Source organism: Phycodurus eques, chromosome 11, assembly GCF_024500275.1.
Source record: "Phycodurus eques isolate BA_2022a chromosome 11, UOR_Pequ_1.1, whole genome shotgun sequence".
Classification (NCBI taxonomy): domain Eukaryota; kingdom Metazoa; phylum Chordata; class Actinopteri; order Syngnathiformes; family Syngnathidae; genus Phycodurus; species Phycodurus eques.
The window spans coordinates 27,932,102-27,952,911 of NC_084535.1; the positions used below are offsets into that span (position 1 = coordinate 27,932,102).

Consider the following 20,810-nt stretch of genomic DNA (forward strand, 5'->3'; position numbering starts at 1 on the left):
TCTAAGGTGCATCCGTCTAACGAGGAGGGAGTTGAGTAAGTTTGCGTCAGAACTAGAGTCAATTAATACAGGTGTATGAATTTCTTGATCAGGAGAGCATAGTGTCACTTTAGGAAGAACCCGGGTAGGGTCTTCCTTAATGAAATTTAGACTCACCGCTCCCGCACCCTTGTTACCGGCACCGGCAACTTTGACGTGACAGTTGCTCACGGAATGACCCAACTGCCCGCAGTAGAAGCACCGCCCTTCCCTCAGGGGAGAGACGGAACCTGCCCAGTTGCATGGGTTCATCCGTGGTGACGCTAGTCAGTGGATTGAGACCGGAAACAGGGGATCTGCCTTGGTTTGGCTGGTCACCGAGGCTCGTCCTCCAAGTGCGCGGTGACACAGCCCTCCGCCGAACTTCGTCCGGCTCGCAATCCAAAAGCTTCTTGTTGATTCTTCCTGTCCAAGTCGGTCGGCAGGTCTAGCGGGACCAAATGATCCTTGACAGCGGGGGATAGTCCTTGAAAAAATGTATCGAGCAGTGCCCTGTTATTCCACTAAGTCTCAGCTGCTCGAATGCGAAACTCAATCGCGTAATCTGAAACCCACGCTTGGCTTGGTGTAAGGTGACAAGGGAGCGAGCTGCCTCACGATCTGGTGTGGAAAACTGAAGAATTTGCTCCATAGTCTTTACGAAAAAAAGCCCACGAATGACACGCGGCGGAATTGCGGCTCCATTCAGCAGTAGCCCACGCCTCCGCACGACCAGTCAGGTGGGAAATGACGAAAGCGATTTTTGCCCGCTCGGTGGGGAAGGCAGCTGCCTGCAGCTCAAAGTGGAGTTCGCACTGAGTGATGAACGGCTTAATATTCCCAGAATCTCCAGAGAACCTCTCCGGTCGAGAGAGCTGCGGGCAGACAGCAGCGGAGGTAGCAGGTGGCTGCATGGTAACTGCTTCACTTGAAAACGTTGGTACTGTGGCGGTATCGGGTGATGTGCCAACTGGTTCCTTCTTCTGAATCATTTTCATAAGAACTTCAAACTGTGAGGCCACCTGTCTCATCTGACAGTCCCTCTAGATGAAGGTGAAGGGCAGCAAGCTTCTCATCCTGCTTCGAGAGGCGTTGACCCTCCGCTTGAAGGGCTTTGCGCACCGGGTCTGAGTCTACTGGGTCCATGTTATGGCCAGTTCGTTCTGTCATGAACGGAACGGAGGAGACGAACCAAAAATGCACGACTCCAAAACAAATGGACAGTTTCAAAAAGAGAGGTTTAATATACGGGCAGAGGTCGGTACACAGGCAGGCAATAGAAAAAAGGCAACAGTATCCAAAAACGTGAGGCAAAAAGGCGACGTCGATAATCGGAACAGGGTCTAGTCTTACTGTGAGTCTGTGACGTGGAAACAAGGAATGCTGGAACGCGAGGACCTGCGCTCTCTTCACAGTAATCAGCACCAACTCGGCCGCGCACCTGTCATCAATCAGCCCTCATCATCACCTGCATAAAAGCCCGCCAGATCCCGGAAACTCTCGCCAGAGCATTGAAGCTTCTCCTGCGGTACAACAGCTCCCCAGTTACCAAGGAAGCTACATAATTCCTCGTCATCTTTCGGACCTCCGTGTTTCTCCTTGAAGTGGATTTCTGCCACCACACCGCCAAGCCAGCTTGCCTGTCCTCGTCACCGCCTGCTACACGTTCTCTGCCACAACAACCCGCCAGCACATCTCAAGGACCATCTCCATTCCCCTTTTTCAATAAAACTCTGAGCCTCTGCCTGCTCTTGGGTCCAGCCTTGATCCACTCGTGACAGCATTTGCCAACAACTGTCAATGCACAACCAAGGCTGCAGCACCGGAGTACCCCGTTCTCCCCCACGCAAATTCTAGAGAGCATAACTTAACTCCATTAACTCCTTTGGCCACAATTACACAAAGTTGTGTAAATGATCTTTGTGAAACAAATAAGGATACATATTTATGCAACTGTTAAGTAAAAATATATAATATATCAGACTACTATACAGCATCAGCATCCCAATTCACTTCACTGCCATGGGATTTATACTGTAAATCCACAAGTTCTTCATTACAATAATTTTGAAAAGGTTCCAACTAAAGTATTTAGCTGTGATCGTATGTATCCTTGTTTCAAAAGCAGCTACTGTACATTGCTCATAAAAATCAAGTTTTGCTTGTTTGTTAACAAATAAGCATTTTATATTCAAATCAAACTCCTTGTTTTCTCTCCTTAACCCCACCCCCGCGAATGCTGATACTAATTTAAAGTTATACTGCAATAACTTTAATTGAAGTAAAGCCTTTATGAAAAGTAACAAAACAGAATACATGTAAACACATGCATGCCTGTTGTTATCATTTGATTTTATTTGAACAAGTATACATTCAGTCTTTTAAAATTATATAAAAAGAAATGACCTCTTTAGTCAGCTGCTGCTTGTTGCATACAAACTTCATATTCACAGTCAAATATTTTTGCATATTTTGCAGCCACTGTCAATCTTTATTTCACAGGAAACTACGGTACGGCAGCTATGCAAGACCACAACATGCATGGTCCAGTGCTACCAATGAAAAAGTTAGTGAAGTTTAAATCAATATTGAATTGAATCGAATTGCAACCTAAAGAATCAATATCGAATCGAATTCCAACCTAAAGAATCGAAATCGAATCGTGAGGTTATAAACAATGCCCGGCCATATATGGATGTGCTATATTTGTAAAGCTTCGAGGCCTCTTCAAAGAAAATAAACTTCACCTTTGAACACTTCGAAGAAACATACGAGAAAATGTCTAACGTCAAGCCGTAAAAATGTCATGACATACCTCATAGTGTGAATGCACTCAGGCTCCTTAGTGAATGCATAAGCATAGCCGCTTGATGTGGTGCCAAAGTCAATGGCCACCACCACCACAAAGGGCATTCCCGACGGGACCTGGTCTGCGTCATTCTGCTGCACAAACATAACATCGACATTGACGGGGAGTTAACGCATAAGATGAAACACGATGGTTCTGAGCTGTAGTACACGCGTACACATTCACAACAGCCAAGAAGAGCAGCTGCACTTTGAACGTGAGGGTGGAAATACAATAGAGCCACATACAACGAAAGGGTAAAACATTTGAAACGAGAGACGGGAGAATGAAACGTCCACATTTGAATGCCTTTAAAGTCGTAGAATTCGAAACCTTCGGGAAAACTCCATTTCAATTGCTTTCTACGGGAAAAAAAAAAAAAGGGTTCCAATCAAAGGTCGACCAATGATTATGGTTGTAACTGAATTGCCTCTAAGTTAGAGCATGCGTGTTTTACTTTGTCCTTCCATAAAATAACATAAAGAAGAAAGAAGTTGGAAAGAAGTTGGGACCTTTCAACATGAACATCAAACGTAATTCATAATTCTCTCTTCAATTTCTCCATTGGCTCGTTCCAACTAAGTAATACATTTGTTGTATCGAAGAGTTTATACAAAGGCAGCTGCAGGGTCAAGAGATTGAATGGGACAAACAGCTCTCATGTTGATGGGAAAATGTTAACATAGAAGAATTGCCTGAATGTGTGTAGGAGACAGCGGTGTGATTCCAGGGTCGCCTATACTCTTCGCTGGAGACGGGTTCGCCATTTCATCTGTAGAAAAAGAAAAGGATTCATAAAGACGCTGCGCCATCTCAACGAGCATCCATTTTCATGCGCTAGGTGGAAAGATACAGCGAAAGCCCGACAGTCAAACATCCCTGACATCGTACCATCGGTCATTCCGCCAAAATCAAATTTTGACGGTTTGATTTCTTCGGCGTCCCGAAACGTATTCTGTCCTAAGAGGTCCCGCTGTAATTCGTATTGCTCTGAGAGGAACGAGGAGCTGTCAAGATGACGTCATTTCTGTCACCACGATGTTAACGGTACATTTTATTGACACAATCAATTCCAACACTTACTTCGACATACAAATCCAATGAGAAATGTCATTAAAAGCCACGCCGCCCTCAGCGCATCCAAGTTTGAATATTAAATGCGGGCTTTTAAACATCAGATAACGTTCCGAGTACGGCAATCTTCATGGACAATCTGATTTTCTTATCTTTAAATCAATCTCCATTTGGGGAGTCCGCCCGCGCACCTCTCATTTGCATGTGTGCTGCCTTTGTTTAACTGCGGCTGAATTGAATATTGAAGTTGTCTTTGTACTTTGCAGCACTGACAAGACCAGAGTCGTCCAAAAAAAAAAAAAAAAAATCACATGACATTTCAATTGAATGGAAGTGTGCCTTCATACGTGCAACCGTCCGTTTTAGTTGTCTGGCTTAAAAGAGCATTCGCTGAAAGTACTCTGCGAATGCAAACAACAGTAATAATTTTGCCTGACTTAAGAGTATTATAAGCATCTTGTTGAATTGTCTCCCAGCAGGACATCACGTTATCCAATCCTTTTATCTACCTCACTCATCTTTCCTCTTGTCCACCCCTATGGAGAGGATGAGTGGTCTCAAGTCCCATAATACACTTTGCCAAGCAATTACAGAGCCGAAATACAGACCACCTGTGGCTACACCCTATCTAGCCACAAACCAATTTGTTTTTTCTGCAGCCGTGGCAGTCAACGCGAAAAAAAAAAATCACCTTCACATCCTCTCGTTTGTATTCCCCCAAATGAATCCTGAAAGCCGCATCATGACTGGAGAACTACATTCATCGCTGTCATTCTTACTTGAGGGGGATGACTCAAAAACGATGACACAGATTCCATAAAAATATTGTCTTTAACGGTATTACAGTGCAACTGGACGAGTGGTGAGCAGTCTGGTCCAGCAAGGCTTTCTTTTCTCCTTGGGCCTCAACACTATCAGAAGCGCTGAACTATATTTACAGCCTAAATTCTTATATTTGTTGCATGAAAGTATATTCATTTCTCACAGTCTATTCTCTCCATTTCAGAGCCTTTCTCCGATAATGCCACCGATCATTTTCAGCCGAAAATGACACAAAGTGGATTTTCGGTTTTGGACATAAAGACTTCTTTCCCCGGAGCAAAAACCAGCGCCGGCTCTCCGGATTCCGCTCGGAGGTGCCACCGACAACGAAGTGCCGTGCTCCGTGGACGTCTCAGTCTCGCTGTTCAGCGGCTACGACGGTCTGTCAAAATATGTCTTAATTAGGGCGGGGCGCTAATAAGACGTCATATCCACCTTCCAAATCCAAGCTCAAATCCATGAAAATACCGGAAGCGGTCCTGGAAGCGTCCAGAATAAAGCCAAAAACCTTCAAGAATTACTCTACTCCAATGAAAGATAAAAATGAAAACGAGCCAAGCATTTTGGTCAAATAAATGAATTGATTAATACAATTACAAAAATTAACAATATTATTTTTTCCTATCTGCTACACTAATTCACTATTTTATATTTTTCTACATTTGTTGTAATGTTCAGTAGAAATCTTTTTCTATGCACATCTTTTTTTCTTTTAATTTACTTTCTTTAGTTTTCAGTACAGATGCTTTAAAACTGTCATCTTAAAAACAATATTAGAAAATGAATAATAATAATAATAATCAGGATAGGACGATATGAAAACAATTCAATGGTGATTATCTTTTTGCCATATTGCACAGCCCTAGGTTAGCACACAGTCTTCACCATAAATGTAATTTTACTAATAATTGGCATAATTCCTTTTGGCGTTTCAGTTTTCAGGTAAATCACCACTGAACGCCCAGGTACCAAATGCATGGCCCACCACTGAACTGGACGGATAGCCAGACAATCACAGGTCACAGTTGAGACAGACAGCTGAGCTGATATATACACATCTGTGACCACAAAGTAGTAAAAGTTGTCAGAACAATCTCCATTCACACAGCGCTAGAGACACTGTCTTTGCATATCTAATCTGTCGCAACAAAATCGAAAGTCGGAAAACTGATATAAAAAAAAAAGCTGTAACGATACAAAGAAATTCCAGAACAGTCGAGAAATAATTGACATCTATCAGTCTGGATAGGGTTACAAAAGCTATTTCTAAAACTTTAGGATTCCAGCGAACTGCAAGGGTGAGTCATTATCCTCATATGGATAAAATATGGAACAGTGGTGAACCTCCCCAAGAGTGGCCGGCCTACAAAGATTACCCCAAGAGAACAGGAATGACTCATCCACGAGTCCACAAAGGAACTCAGTTCAACTTCGAAAGACCTACAGGCCTCCCTTGCGTCAGTTAAGGTCTGTGTTCGTCACACAACAATAAGGAAGAGACGGGGGGCAATTGCATCCATGGCAGAGTTTCAAGGCAAAAACCACTACTGACCAAAAAAAAACATAAAGGTTAATTTTACTGAATACAAAATAATAATAATTTTTAAAAAAAACAACATCTGAATGATTCCCAAGACTTTTGGGAGAATATTATATGGACTGACGAGATGTAACTTGAGCTTTTTGGAAGTTGTGTGTCTCGTTACATCTGGCGTAAATGGAGCACAGAATTTCAGAAAAAGAACATCATGCCAACAGTCAAACATGGCGGTGGTAGTGTGATGGTCTTGGGCTGCTTCACTCCTTCAGGACCTGGACAACTTGCTATGATTGATGGAACCTGAAATTTTTAACAGAAAATCCTGAAGGAGAATGTTAAACCACCGGTTTGTGACCTCAAGCTGAAGCGCACTTGGGTTCTACAGCAGGATAACAACTTGAATCCGATTGAAATGCAGTGGCACCTTAAAAGGCCGTTCATGCTTTAAAACCCTCCATTTTTACTATAATTAAATTACTTTATTTTTAATTAAATGACTTCACCCACACTGATTCGACAGAACGGCGGCATGTTTACGTCCAACCGTTCGTGCTACCGCTATCTTGCTAGGCTACATAACGTTTTTGTTGCCTGCTTGCGAGCCGTATCGTATTCAAAGTACGGGAACATACCTCAAGCAAGCCTTAAACGAACGTCCTCTCCTGTCCTGAGCACCGGTGACCACCAAAATGTGTTTTTCCTCATTTTGTCCTGACAATGCCGTCGCCTCGCTCCACTATTGTTGTTGTCGCCACGGTAACGAGTGTAACCGGTCGCATTCGAGTTGACAAGATAAAGCCCAATGATCGTAAAAAACGGGATGCGGAATACAAGATTTTATTGCAGTAGTCTGACAGTGCAATCGTGAAAGAGCAAATTTGTCTTGTAGTCTGATCCGGGCATCACGGGTTGTCTGTTTCCGATGTGTTGTCTGTCCCACACCGCCGAGGTTTTTTTTTTTTTTTTTTTTTTTTAAATAACTTCTTTGACCGTCAGATATTTACAGTACTACATTAAAAGACACGCGACAAAGCTAAAAATAAACTAGCTTTTGGATTCAAATATACTGTGCATACTGTCTTATACTGTCGTTTGCGGAGCCGATCGTTGACGTCATTGATCGGATCGGTGAATTATGACATTAAAGCCGATCAGCCAATCAGCATAATACATTATATTTGTTTGATATTTACATTTGTTTGCTGATCTTAAACAAAGTGAGGAAACTATGCAAAAATATAAGAATTTGAGAAGGGGATCAATACTTTTTCACGGCACTGTAGAATGCCGAAGTGAAGTTTTTTGGACATATTGGTGAAGGAAACAGGGGTGATGAAAGTGATGGGTAAATTCAGCATCTAGGAAAGGAACTTAGAGGGACAGATGGTGGTAGACTTTGCAAAAAGGATGGAAATGGCTCTAGTGAATACTTCCAGAAGACGCAGGAACATAGGGTCACGTACAAGAGCGGAGGTAGAAGCATGAAGGTAGATTACATCTTGTGCAGACGATGTCATCTGAAGGAGGTTACTGACTGTAAGGTAGTGGTAGGGGAGAGTGTTACTAGACAGCATAGGATAATGGTGTGTACGATGACTCTGGTGGTGGTGGAAAACTAAGAAGACAAAGAGAGCAGAGAACCAGGTGGTGGAATCTGAGAAAGGAAGAGCTTTGTGCGGCTTTTCAAGAAGAGGGGAGACAGGTTCTCGGTGGACGGGAGGAGCTTCCAGAAGACTGGACCACTGCAGCCAAGGTGATCAGAGAGGCAGGCAGAAGAGTACTTGGTGTATCTTCTGGCAGGAAAGGAGAGAAGGAGACTTGGTGGTGGAACCTTAACTCATTGAGTGCCTAACACGTATTAATACGTAGTTTTAAACCCATCTATTGGGTGCAGAGCACGTATTGATATGTAGTTTCCATTCCTTCATGGGAAGTGGTAGAGGACACTTTGATGTAACTCCCCACAAAGATTCAACAGCCTACTAATAGCGAAACCGCCCCCAGAGGGCAGCGATGCACCATTTTTAGATTTGACAAACAGCCCTGTCGAATCTGACATGCAGTGTTGAGTGGCGCGGACAGGCTGGAAGTCAGACGAGCTGAAGCATTCTTACACTCAGACTAAAGTGTATGTAAAGTATTTGCTGAATATGTATTGTGGTAGTTAGCGAAATTGTGTGTTAGGGTCAGAAATGTGTTATAACTGAGATATTGTATGACGAGGATAACGGTCGCCATGTCAACAGCCAGGAAACAACACGAAGCGTTCATGACTGACGTGATATCCGGTGAGTTTGCGTCACTCACAGCGCATCATACAGCTAAATACACTATTATTTGGCAATCGAAAGCCATTCCTAAATATTGTTTTAGCTGGATTATGCAATGAAAACACACAACGTGACAAAAAGCAAAAAATATATATACAAGCTTCGATGTTACTGTTGCATAAATGCTGCTTTTCACAAAAAGCTAATTATCTCCATAATCTGTGAGACGCGACGAAATTTTTTTTTTAAATTTACCTGTTTCACTGTATATAACTAAAGAATGGAAAAGGGCAGGATCTCGCTTTTTTTTTTTTTTTGCTGCTGAGAGAAGTGAGTTCATCTTTTAATTTGGTAGATTTGAATAAAATATTCTGCAAGCCTTTAAAAGTCACTCAAAGTTCTCAAAAACGGCTGGCCCATGTCATGGTCTGTGGTTTGGTTTGGGTTGTGTTTAGTTTTGTTCCATGGTTTCCTGTGTTCCGTGTTTGTCGTGGACTCATTTGGTTGTTGCGTCCACCTGTTCTCGTCTACCTTGTGTCAACCAGCTCTCTCCAGCCACTCGTGTCTTGTCCAGGTGTTCCTCGTTGTCTCGTGAATCTGTTTGTATTTACTTCCCTGGTTTCCCCCAGGCTCCCGTTCTTGCTCCTCGGCAGCCGCGCCAGGCTCCCGTTCCTGCTCTTCGGCAGCCGCGCCAGGCTTCCGTTCCTGCTCCTCGGCAGCCGCGCCAGGCTCCCGTTCCTGCTCCTCGGCAGCCGCGCCAGGCTCCCCTTCCGGCTCCGGCTCCTCTGCAGCCGCGCCAGGCTCCCCTTCCGGCTCCTCGGCAGCCACGCCAGGCTCCCCTTGCGGCTCCTCGGCACCGGGCCAGGCTCCCCTTCCGGCTCCTGCTCCTCACCAGCTGCGCCAGGCTCCCCTTCCGCCACCCGTCCCCGCTCCGGTGGCGCTCGTCCAGCGGCCGCCACCCGACACTATTGCCTGGCCCCTGCATTACCATTGGGTTCAGCATCTTGGCCGTCGACCTGAATGGCCCTGTAAAGACCCTGGTGCTTGGCATCCTGGACGACCTCCTGAACCGCTCAACCAAGCACCTCACCTCTGGTGGCCTGCTGGATGGCCAACAGACTGAAAGACTTATTAAACATCAGGGAGTTTACCCCGGACTTTCTTTCACCAACCTTAGCAAATCCACAAACTTTTTTCCCAGAATTACTCACCGTGGGCGGAGGGGGGGGGGGGGGGGGGGGGGGGGGGGGGGGTTGGCTGCGGTCTACGGCGCATGGAGACGTACGCGATGAATGGGGAAGCGCGCCGGCATCCAAGTGAAGCTCCACAAGAGAGGATAGAGATTGGCCTTCCCATCGATCCACCTCGCAAATCTACGCTCCTTACCCAACAAAATGGACGAGCTTCATCTTTTGATAAAGACCAGTAAAGACTTCGGATGTTCCACCGCCATGTGCTTTCCGGAGAATTGGCTTTGCGAGGGTGTACCTGATGGCGCCGTAATGGTTCCCAGCTTCCATCTTCACCGGGCAGACCGCGTCATGGAGTTATCGGGGAAAATAAAAGGTGGCGGATATGCTTCTATATCCACGAAAAATGGTGTACTGACGTCACGGAGCTCAGCACACACCGTAGCCCGGATTTAGATTTGCTGTTTTTGAACTGTAAGCCATTCTACTCGCCTCGTGAGTTCACATCTTTCATTCTCACCAGTGTTTCCATTCCGCCTCAAGCTAACACGAATGCCGCACTGCTAACGCTCGCTGAACAAGTAAATGAAATTGAAAAAAAACACCCAGACTCACCCCTCATTATTCTCAGGGACTTTAACAAACCTAAATTCAACCACCAACTCCCTAAATACAAGCAGCATATCGACTGTCCTACCAGGGAAAATAACATTTTAGACCATTGCTATACTATGCTAAATAACGCATACCGTGCCGTACCTCGTGCAGCTCTGGGCTTGTCTGATCACTGCTTAATTCACTTAATACCAACATACAGGCAACAACTTGAATGCGCGAAGCCTACAGTGAAAACAGTGAAAAAGTGAACCAACAAAGCAACGATAGAACTTCAAAGCTGTGTAGACTCCACAGACTGGAGTGTCTTTGAAAATTCAGCTGGCAGCCTGGATGAATATACGGACACTGTCACATCCTATATCAGTTTCTGTGAAGAGGTGTGTGTACCAACAAAGTCATTTTGCACGTTCAATAACAACAAACCGTGTTTCACTGCCAAACTTAAGCTTCTTCGCCAGGCTAAAGAGGACACATATTAAAGTGGGGATAGGACGCAGTATAATCGCACTAGAAACCAGCTGACTAAAGAAATTAACATTGCAAAGAGAAACTATACAATAAAGTTGGAAAATCTATGCAGAAAAGCGAGAAAAACGACTCTAAATCCATATGGCATGCATTACAATCGCTAACCAATTACAAGCGACCAACCCCCCCAAGCTGAGAACAATAAAAGACTACCCAACGACTTGAACACCTTCTACTGCAGATTTGAAAAGGACAATTTCACAACAGTCATCGGCCTCATCAAAGATGGTGACGAGTCTGCGTATCAACAGGAAGTGGAGCGGCTGGAGCTGTGGTGCGGTCGACACAACCTGGAGCCGAACACGCTCAAGACTGCAGAGGTGATCGTGGATTTCAGGAGGCATCCTTGGCCACAGCTGCCCCTCACACTGTCCAACTGCCTTGTGTCAACAGTCGAGACCTTCAAGTTCCTGGGGATTACAATCTCTCAGGACCTGAAGTGGGAGATCTACATCAACTCCATCCTCAAAAAGCAGAGGATGTACTTCCTGCGGCTTCTGAGGAAGCACAGCCTGCCACAGGAGCTGTTCTACTCAGTAGTCAGCAAATCAGTCCTATGTTCTTCCATCACAGTCTGCTTTGGTGCTGCTACAAAAAAGGACAAACTCCGACTGCAACGGACAATCAAAATGGTTGAAAAGATTTTCGGTACCCCTCTACCCACCCTTGAGGACTTGCACGCTGCCAGAACTAAGACAAGAGCCTGCAAAATTCTCCTGGACCCTCCACATCCTAGTGACCACCTCTTCCAGCTCCTTCCCTCAGGTAGGCGCTACCGAACAATGCAAACTAAAACAAGCAGACATTCCAACAGCTTCTTCCCTCTTGCCATTAACTTCGTAAACAGCGAACCTACAATTCCACTGCAACATGCTGCCAATTTTTTGTCTTGAGTTGTCACGTTTCTGTCAGGCCAATTATACATTACTCGTGTACTCACTGTAGTGGTTTCGCCATGCTGCACTATTTGCACATCTGTTGTTGGCCACTTATGTGTCTCAGTAGCATCTGCAACATTTACACAATCGACATTGTCCCTGATTATTGCATTACTAGTCACTTTAAACTGCCTACATTTCTTGAAGTCTCTGCGGCCTTCGCACAATGGTCATTGCACCGGACTATAGTTCTATACCGGACTATAGCATTACAAACTGCTGTAATTGCTAGAGGACTTTTTTGTTAAATTGTCAACAAATTTTTAAATACCGGCATTACCACATTACTGGTAACCTTTTATTGCTCAGTGATTTTTTTTTTTTATGTCTTTATGTCTCAAAGGTATTCACTGTCAACTGACTGTCTGTTGTCGTAATAGAGCGGCTCCAACTACCGGAGATAAATTCCTTGTGTGTTTTTGACATACTTGGAAAATAAAGATGATTCTGATTCTGATTACGCCTTACTTAAAGGGGGTGAATGAATGAAGCCGCTTTGATTGGCGGTAAATAAAGTCGGCAGTGTTTATGCCCAGCGGCGCAAACAGTCCTTTTTGTTAAATACACCGGCTGTGCGCGTCCGGGTGATTACGACAACCCGTTGTAACTCGCCCCCTCACAGACTTATGCCACGCGCCGGGCCACATTTGCGCTAATCAGGAAAATAGATCCCTGAGTCCTACGAATGTACTTAGAACCTGTTCTATGCAGTCTTTGATAAATGAGGCCCCAAGGCTTTTCATTGTAACTACTTTAGACCCAAACCAGGCCACTTCCTGTTCGGTAGCATCACAACCAGTGTCAAATATGGACATGCTTGCACCGGGCCGCAGTCGTCCTTGCATCGTTCTGCACCCTGCCCTGCAGTGAACACCACGAAAAAGGGCTTTCATGCGATTTATATTGTGTCGATTGCTAATAATGAAATAATTATAGGAACATAATTGAATTAAATTATAGGAACATAATTGAATTAAACTCAAATTACAATGGTTTTGAATGAACCTCACAGCGCACAGAAACAAAGATGTACACATACTAGATTGTGGAGTGCACATGACAGTCTTGTTTGGTCTTGGTTAAGAACGAGTTAACCATTTGGAGACCTTTGACTAAAACACTTGACAAAGATTATCTTCAGTCTGTCAAGAAATGGCAGCACAATAACTTGACTGATTTGTATGTTGTTCTTTTCAATTTTGCTTTTCAATTGAACTTTGTAATTGATCACTTTTCATGAGACAGGAAAGACCAGCGCTGTCCATTATAGCTCATGGATTTTTACACACTGCCTGTTCATTGTGCAAATAGTTTGATTCAAAAGTTGACCTCGGTTTGATCCAGGTCAATAACTGAATCTACAAATCAGCCAGTTTGATTTTGGACAACAGCAGCTTGTTTCTGAAAACAGCGCTAGCTAAAACTGTGATAGAATTGAGAACAGGCAAAGCTCCCATCGTCACTGTCCCAAGAACAGGAGACTCATTGAATTGAGTAAATGTAGCAAAATAAGGTGACGCACACACAATGCCTTCAAAGAACCATTTTACCTGAATTAAAATGAGTTTGGACAGAGAATGTGCTGTTTCTTTTGCCATCTGATGTCCCATTTATTCATGCCATGCAGAAAAAGAGGCAATCCCCCAACACCCTCCCTTCCATAGCCTCACTCTGACAATCTTGGCCATGAGCCCAGACACACAGAGCAGGGAAAGAGCCGAACAACAACTTCAGCCATGACACACTGTTACTTCACAAACCATTCACAGGCCCTCAAAATACCCTGTAAAAGGATTTTTGGGTGTGTGCAACATAGCCAACTTCCTTCTCACATCAAATACTCCGAATTGAAGCAAAGCTAACCCCATTATAAATGTATTTTAAATATCTTTCACACTAAAAGGCAAAAAGCAAAAAAAAAAATCACTGCCATGATTCTTCTCAGGGAAAAAAACTACAGTGTCATGATCAGTTATTTCTCCCTTCCCTCTAACAGTTTAATTAAGGATGATTGCAGATCTGAGGAACTGGATTCATGAATTGCTTCTACTGTCCATATTAAATATGGCAGTATCAAATTATTCTGGGATTCTGAAATCAGAGTCAAGACATCAAAATCATTGGGAACAGGTGAGTGCCATGATTTGGTAGAAAAGGAGCTTCCCTGAATTGCTCATCCATTCACCAGCAAAGATGGGGCGAGGTTCACCTCTTTGTGAACAAGTGCGTGAGAAAATAGTCGAAAAGTTTAAGACAATGTTCCTCAACGTACAATTGCAAGGAATTTAGGGATTTCATCATTTACGGTCCATAATATCATCAAAAGGTTCAGAGAATCTGGAGAAATCACTGCATGTAAGCGGCAAGGTCGAAAACCAACATTGAATGCCCGTGACCTTCGATCCCTCAGGCGGCACTGCATCAAAAACCGAAAAAAAATCAATGTGTAAAGGATATCACCACATGGGCTCAGGAACACTTCAGAAAACCAATTTCAGGAAATACAGTTCGCCCCCGCTTATTTCAGCAAGACAATGCCAAACCGCATTCTGCACGTGCTTCATAGTAAAAGAGTGCGGGTACTAGACTGGCCCGCCTGCAGTCCAGACCTGTCTCCCATTGAAAATGTGTGGCGCATTATGAAGCGTTAGATACGACAACGGAGACCCGGGGTGTTGAACAGCTGAAGCTGTACATCGAGCAAGAATGGGAAAGAATTCCACCTGCAAAGCTTCAACAATTAGTTTCTTCAGTTCCCAAGCGTTTATTGAATGTTGTTAAAAGAAAAGGTGATGTAACACGATGGTAAACATGACCCTGTCCCAGCTTTTTGGGAACGTGTTGCAGCCATAAAATTCTAAGTTAATGATTATTTGCTAAAAACAATAACGTTTATCAGTATGAACATGAAATATCTTGTCTTTGTAGTGTATTCAATTTAATATAGGTTGAACATGATTTGCAAATCATTGTATTCTGTTTTTATTTATGTTTAACACAACATCCCAACTTCATTGGAATTGTTTTATATATATATATATATATATATATATATATATGGCCTGTTTTGAGTTTAAAACGGCGAATTTCGCCAAAAGGCAACTGTTTTGCATGTATGTAAAATCTATCAATAATCAAACAGAAATCCAGCCCCTGAATATCAGCTGGTTCAGTCCGAACTGATGGCCTACAAAAAGGTCCCATTGCCAAGGTGTGAGTCAAGACACATCTCATGATGGGTAAGAACAGAGCGCTGTCTCAGGACCATCACAAACTATACATCCATCCATTTTCCGTGCCGCTTTATCCTCACACGTGTCGAGGGCGTGCTGGAGCCCAGCTATCTTCGGGCGAAAGGCGGGGTACACCCTGAACCGGTCGCCAGACAATCACAGGGCACATATAAACAAACAACCCTTTGCACTTACATTCAGAGTCTTCAATCAACCTACCACGCATGTTTTTGGGATGTGGAAGGAAACCCACGCAGGCACAGGGAGAACATGCAAACTCCACACAGACGGGGTCGAGGATTGAACCCCGGTCCTCAGAACTGTGAGGCAGATGTGCTCATCAGTCGTCCACCGTGCCGTGAACGTTCCAGTGAGCACGGTTGGGGTCATAATACATAAGTGGAAAGCCAATCATACCATCAGAAATTTGCCTCGCTCTGGTGCTCCTCGCAAGATTTCTGACAGAGGAGTGCCAAGAATAATTAGAAGAGTTGTCCAAAAGCCAGCAAATGGTACTGGTAAACTTCACATTATTTAAGGAAGGATGAATGGGAAAATGAACCAAGACATTCTTTACAAAAATGGATGGCAGCATATGTTTCTCCAAAACCTGTATGTAATGTACCTTTCAGCATCAATGGTGCCTTCACAGATGTGTAAGTTATCCATGCCATTGGCACTAACACAGCCCCATACCGTCACAGATGCTGGCTTTTGAACTTCGCGTCCATAACAGTCCGGATGGTTCTTTTCCTCTTTGGCCCGGAGGACACGACGTCCACAATTTCCCAAAACAATTTGAATTTCACAGAACACTTTTCCACTTTGCATCGGTCCATCTTAGATGAGCTCGGGCCCAGAGAAGCCGGCGGCGTTTCTGGGTGTTGTTGATAAATGCCTTTTGTTTTGCATAGTAGTTTTAAGTTGCACTTACGAATGTAGCGCCGAACTGTGTGTATTAAGTGGTATTCCCTTTTGCATTCGGGTGGATTTTTATTCTTTTCCAACTCCCCGATATCCGGAGTGGTCTGCGTACTCTGAGGTTAAATGTCCCGTCCCAGTGGCTAATGCTAACGCTAATGTGTGCTAACGCTTGGAGCAAACTGGTTAGCACACCTCTAAGAACAACTAGTAGCATATTGTTCCAAATGATGTTTCACACATCTTGTTTCTCCACAGCAGCTGGGCAGTTTGCCATTTGCTCCACACTGTAAATCACCGAACAAAAATATAATTATGTTTTGGGGGCGACACTAGCTAAGTCCATAAACACCTTTTGGGAATGGACAAGGGTTGATGAACTGTCAATGAAAATAAATCTCCTCCTGAGTAGTGACCAGGTGCCATTGTGTAAGAAACATTCCAAATACGTTTGATTTGTGGCTAGTGCGCAAGAGTAATACTTCTAACTTGCGAACTGAAATGCCACCGACCCGTTGGCTCTTGTTCCATATCAAAGGTCGGACTTCCGAGGCAATTATACCAACAGCAATACATTAAATTCTTGACTGTTTTCCAAACGATAGCCACTTTCACCCTAAATTGGCATAGCGTTGGCATAACAGTAGAGCCAGGATTGATTTGCCTGACCCTTTCAAGCAGAACTCACCGAAACGGGATATTGTCGTGTCCAAAGTAGGTGTTCACACAGCCAATTTGGGTTCCCAGGTTAAGAAGATCGGATGAGTGGCCATGTCAGTCAATTTCTTTCAAGACAAGCAGCTGCGGTCAGTAACTCTTTGGTGTTAAACTTCACACTCTCCTTACACACCAGCGACCTTCTACCTCTGTTGCACATGTGACACTACCTTGAATGGTGAAAAACCTGCCTGTCAACTTCAACCACTGCCCCATCAGTACCTTATACATAGAACAAGGTGGGGAAAAAAGATGGCTTAGATGGCCAATGTGTATGGGCTATTAATATTGAAGAGGCAACCCCTCCACAAAATAACAAATCATCTGTCTGCGATGTCATTACACATGATGGTGCAACATCCTGTATCAAGTTATGGCAGATTAGTTAGGCTGTTGGGGGGGGCGGGGACACACACACACACACACACCTTTTTCCTGCACAGTACGCACCGTTTCAAGTTCTGCTACGGCACCCTGCTCTCGAACTGCAGGGCGGTCGTGACATCTGTCCCATTCTAACTTTGTGAAGCCGCAAGGTACTCGTTCGCATTCTTCGACCCAATGTCAAATTTCGCACCGGCCTGAAAATCAGCTGTCATCATTGCAGGACATCGGGTCACAGGCACAGGCCCAATAGCATTCAGGATGCATAGCAGAGGTGGGACTAACAATACACTTGATAGCCAGAACTGTTGGGAGTCATATGAAGATGATGTACCTTGTACCAGGTAAGAAGAAACCGGACGGAGTGAGTCTTTGAATTTGTGTCCATTCACCAAAAGTACATTTGTGAGATAAATCAATCAGTCTCTGATGGGGTTGAGATCAAGGTTTTTACCCAGATTCCACCCCAAACCGATCCAAGCGTGCCTTTCAACGGGGCGTACTCGGGAAAATTGACTCGGCTCGCAAGAATCGTCAACGGAAGCTAACAATCGTGGCTACATACACCTTCCCAAATTCTATTACAAGAGGCATGAGTTACTTGAGTTCTACAGTGTGCGATGGCAACTCGGTGACGGTGCAGGGCCGAGGGGTGATTTTGTTCGCCGACGCGTCCGTCAGCACTTGCGCGCGATTTAAAACGCTGGCATTCATCTGACATGCGGCCCACTCGTCGACCAATGTGGCGAAAGCCGCGCCCTCGCCTCAGGAGTTTGCGGGGTGGGACATTGAGCGAATAGAATCATCTCGTTTTAATCGCGCTGTTTTTTTGTTTTGTTTTTTTCACACGCAAAATCATGTCATGGTTTCTTGGGGGAAAAAAAAAAACAGTGCAACATAAATCCACCATAAATATGACAGTTAAATAAGTTACACATTCAACCGACTACTGGTAACACAAAACACACAGAAATGACTTCACGTATTCACGTAACAGGGATGTTCATTCTCGCATTTATTCCGCACTCCGTGGCGCATTGCATTCTGGGTAGCGTGTGGCTCGACGTCATCGATGCGTCCCCAAGCAGGCGCAGACACAAACTGTATCCATTCGTGAGCCAGTCGCTGTCTAAATGATGCTAGATGACGAGATGTGCTCATGTGCGCTAACCTTTGCACTAGTAGCACATGATTTGGTGGTGCCTTTTTTTTTTTTTTTTTTTTTTTTTTTAAACCTGTCCTGTTCCGCTGCCTGGCCCTGCAGAATGGTGGATCTGTATGCCTTTTGTCCTGGAGCAGTTTTTGCTGTGCAACAGGGGGAGTTTCAAATACTTATTTGTTTTGATGATTCTGACGTTTATTGAAAATGTAGCCGGACAGAAAAGGGTTTGAGGGGACAAGGCGGAGTCCTACTGTCCGGAACGATGGCGTCGCTGGCTGATTCCGTCCGGTGCAAGGTCATCAGAGGAAGGTCATGACAAAAAAAAAAAAAATGGAGCGAGTTATATTGCGCAACACGGGTTCGGTCAGCTTGACGAGGTGCACCTACATATATTGTGCATGTGAAGAATCTGAAAATGTATTTCTGGATAAGTACATATTTTGCATTTTAGTTCGCATGGTGAAAAAAGTGTGAGCACCCCTTTGCGAGCTTGATGACAAAGTTATTTCGACCTTTTTGCGCGACTGTTTGCGACGATGAGTGAGATGAAAACGACAAATTAAGATACGAACTCGTAAAAATGATTGACACTGCGTCACAGAGCTCTCTCTCTCTCTCTCTCTTTTTGTCTCTCTCTCTCATGCAGGAGGAGATTGCAGTGGGGGGGGGGGGGCACTTCCAACCATTAAAAGGGCCCGTGACCTTTACTGAACTTGGGTTCCAATCCCGGCTGACTTCGGGGTACGCCCTGGGCAGGTCGCCAGTCAATCGCAGGGTCCAGTAAGATAGAGTCCACTGCCAAATGTGTATTTATAAAAAAAAAAAAAATGCGGGCATGCCGTGACTCACTGAGTCAAAAAGGGTAACGCAATGGCGAATGGGAAATGAGGAATGGGTATTTTTTTGGACTTGTTCACACTGAAAACCGCTGGGTGAGTTTGGCAATTCAACTGTTGGGGTGACACGATTGGGGTAAGAGGTTGGATCGGTTTTACCAAACGTTGAATGAGATGATTAAGTGAACGCCCCACCCGCAACGTACGACGACGTACATTTATACGGTTATATCGTGTCCTAAAAACGTAATTTAATCAACTTAAAGAAATGAATTGGCTACAGGGCGTTATTACTGCGTTTATAGCGGCTCAACAGAGGACGACAAAGAGTTGCAAAACGGACGGTACTTCTGCATCGCACGCCGCACCCGGGGCAGTCACGTGGACAAGTCGTCCGATCGATGAACGGGCCCCTACGATTGGCCCGCGGGCCCCTTGTCGCCCGCCGCCGGTCGCGGCTGTCGGGTGTTGAGTTCGATCGGCAACGTCGGGGGGCGGTTGGGTTGGAAGGCGACGCGCAATTTGGTTCTGTGCCGCAATGTTCTTGGCGCCATTACTGTTACCTTCGTTCCCAGGAGAAACAGGAGCAGGCAAGCGACGATGATGATGATGGTGATGACGTTTGGACCCACGTGACATCCCAATTCGATTTTCGACCAGTAGTGTTGTTTTTTTTTTAGGAGCTATTGTGGCCCACCCAACAAGGCCCGAGCAGGAGGAGGAGAACACTATTTGGGGGTTGGTTGGTTTCTGCAGCGGTCCGAACTGTGCTGGGGCGCGTCGCGCTGTCGCTCGGCGCAACATGGAATTGTTCCAAATTGCCTAAAATGGTCAAGTCGGATGACGGGTGACGTGGCGATGACGTCACGTCGTCTGCAACGATGCGCCGCCGCCGCCGGTCGCGACGCGAAAGGGCTTTCTCGAGCTCGCCGACCGATTGTCGGTTGCTGTGCAGCACAGGAGCAGGGAGGAGGAGGAGGCCTACCTGTTCGAATGTTCTCTTCCTTCGTCGTCATCGAGCCTCCGAGCTTCCGCCGCGCCGAGCAATCGTCCTGCCGCGGCGGCGGGACTGGGACACAAGAGGGAGAGAAAGAACCGCGAGGAGCTCGCAACTTCCCTTCCCTTCCGCTCAGAGGGTCTTCTGGAGGGAGCGACGCGAAGGGGAGGAGGGTGGGGGCGCGTCGGGACCCCCACGTCGCCGACTGCGGCTGCTCGCGACGCCCCGCCCCGCCCCGCCCCGCCCCGGCCCCGGAGCGCACCACGTGCTGACCGCCGCTCGACCGCTGCAGCTTTTTGCGCAGGACAGACAGGCCCGCCTCAGGAGAAGATTGCAAAGTTGACTTCGGCCTGAGGAACCGTGAAGGAGAGAAGACAGTAGAAGGACCGACTGCATTATGATGATGATGATGATGATGATGATGATGATTATTGTCATGATGATGATGATGATGATGATGATTACCCATCCATTGAAATCATTTCAAGAGAAGGGAATGGAAGTTAAAAAAAAAAAAAAAAGATGAGATACCGTGGTTGCACAAGTGTGCACACCCTCTTATAACTGAGTACGTTAGCTGTGTTCAGTATTAACCCACCGCATTGCAGCCCGTTAAAGTGGGTAGTCCGCCCCACACCTGCCATCTGATTAACACCACATGAAGTTCAGGTGGTGGTGGAGTCTGCTTTCGCTGACATTTTCGGACGTCAAATG

At 45.2% G+C, this 20,810-nt stretch overlaps 1 protein-coding gene across 6 annotated transcripts in view; it reads right to left on the reverse strand.

The window, feature by feature from the left end:
* Positions 1-20,286, reverse strand: part of hspa12a (heat shock protein 12A) — a 46,243-nt gene extending 25,957 nt beyond the window's left edge. For 4 of the 6 annotated variants that reach the window (XM_061690520.1, XM_061690517.1, XM_061690519.1 and 1 more), the window contains exons 1-3: positions 20,085-20,286; positions 3,562-3,638; positions 2,834-2,961 (exon numbers count right to left, since the gene is read on the reverse strand). In XM_061690520.1, coding sequence (XP_061546504.1) covers positions 2,834-2,961; positions 3,562-3,638; positions 20,085-20,115 — 236 coding nt within the window. In that variant the 5' untranslated portion in view covers positions 20,116-20,286. The remainder of the gene's footprint in view (positions 1-2,833; positions 2,962-3,561; positions 3,639-20,084) is intronic. The other 2 variants (XM_061690518.1, XM_061690516.1) reach the window with 1 other exon arrangement.
* Between the last annotated feature and the right edge of the window lie 524 nt (positions 20,287-20,810).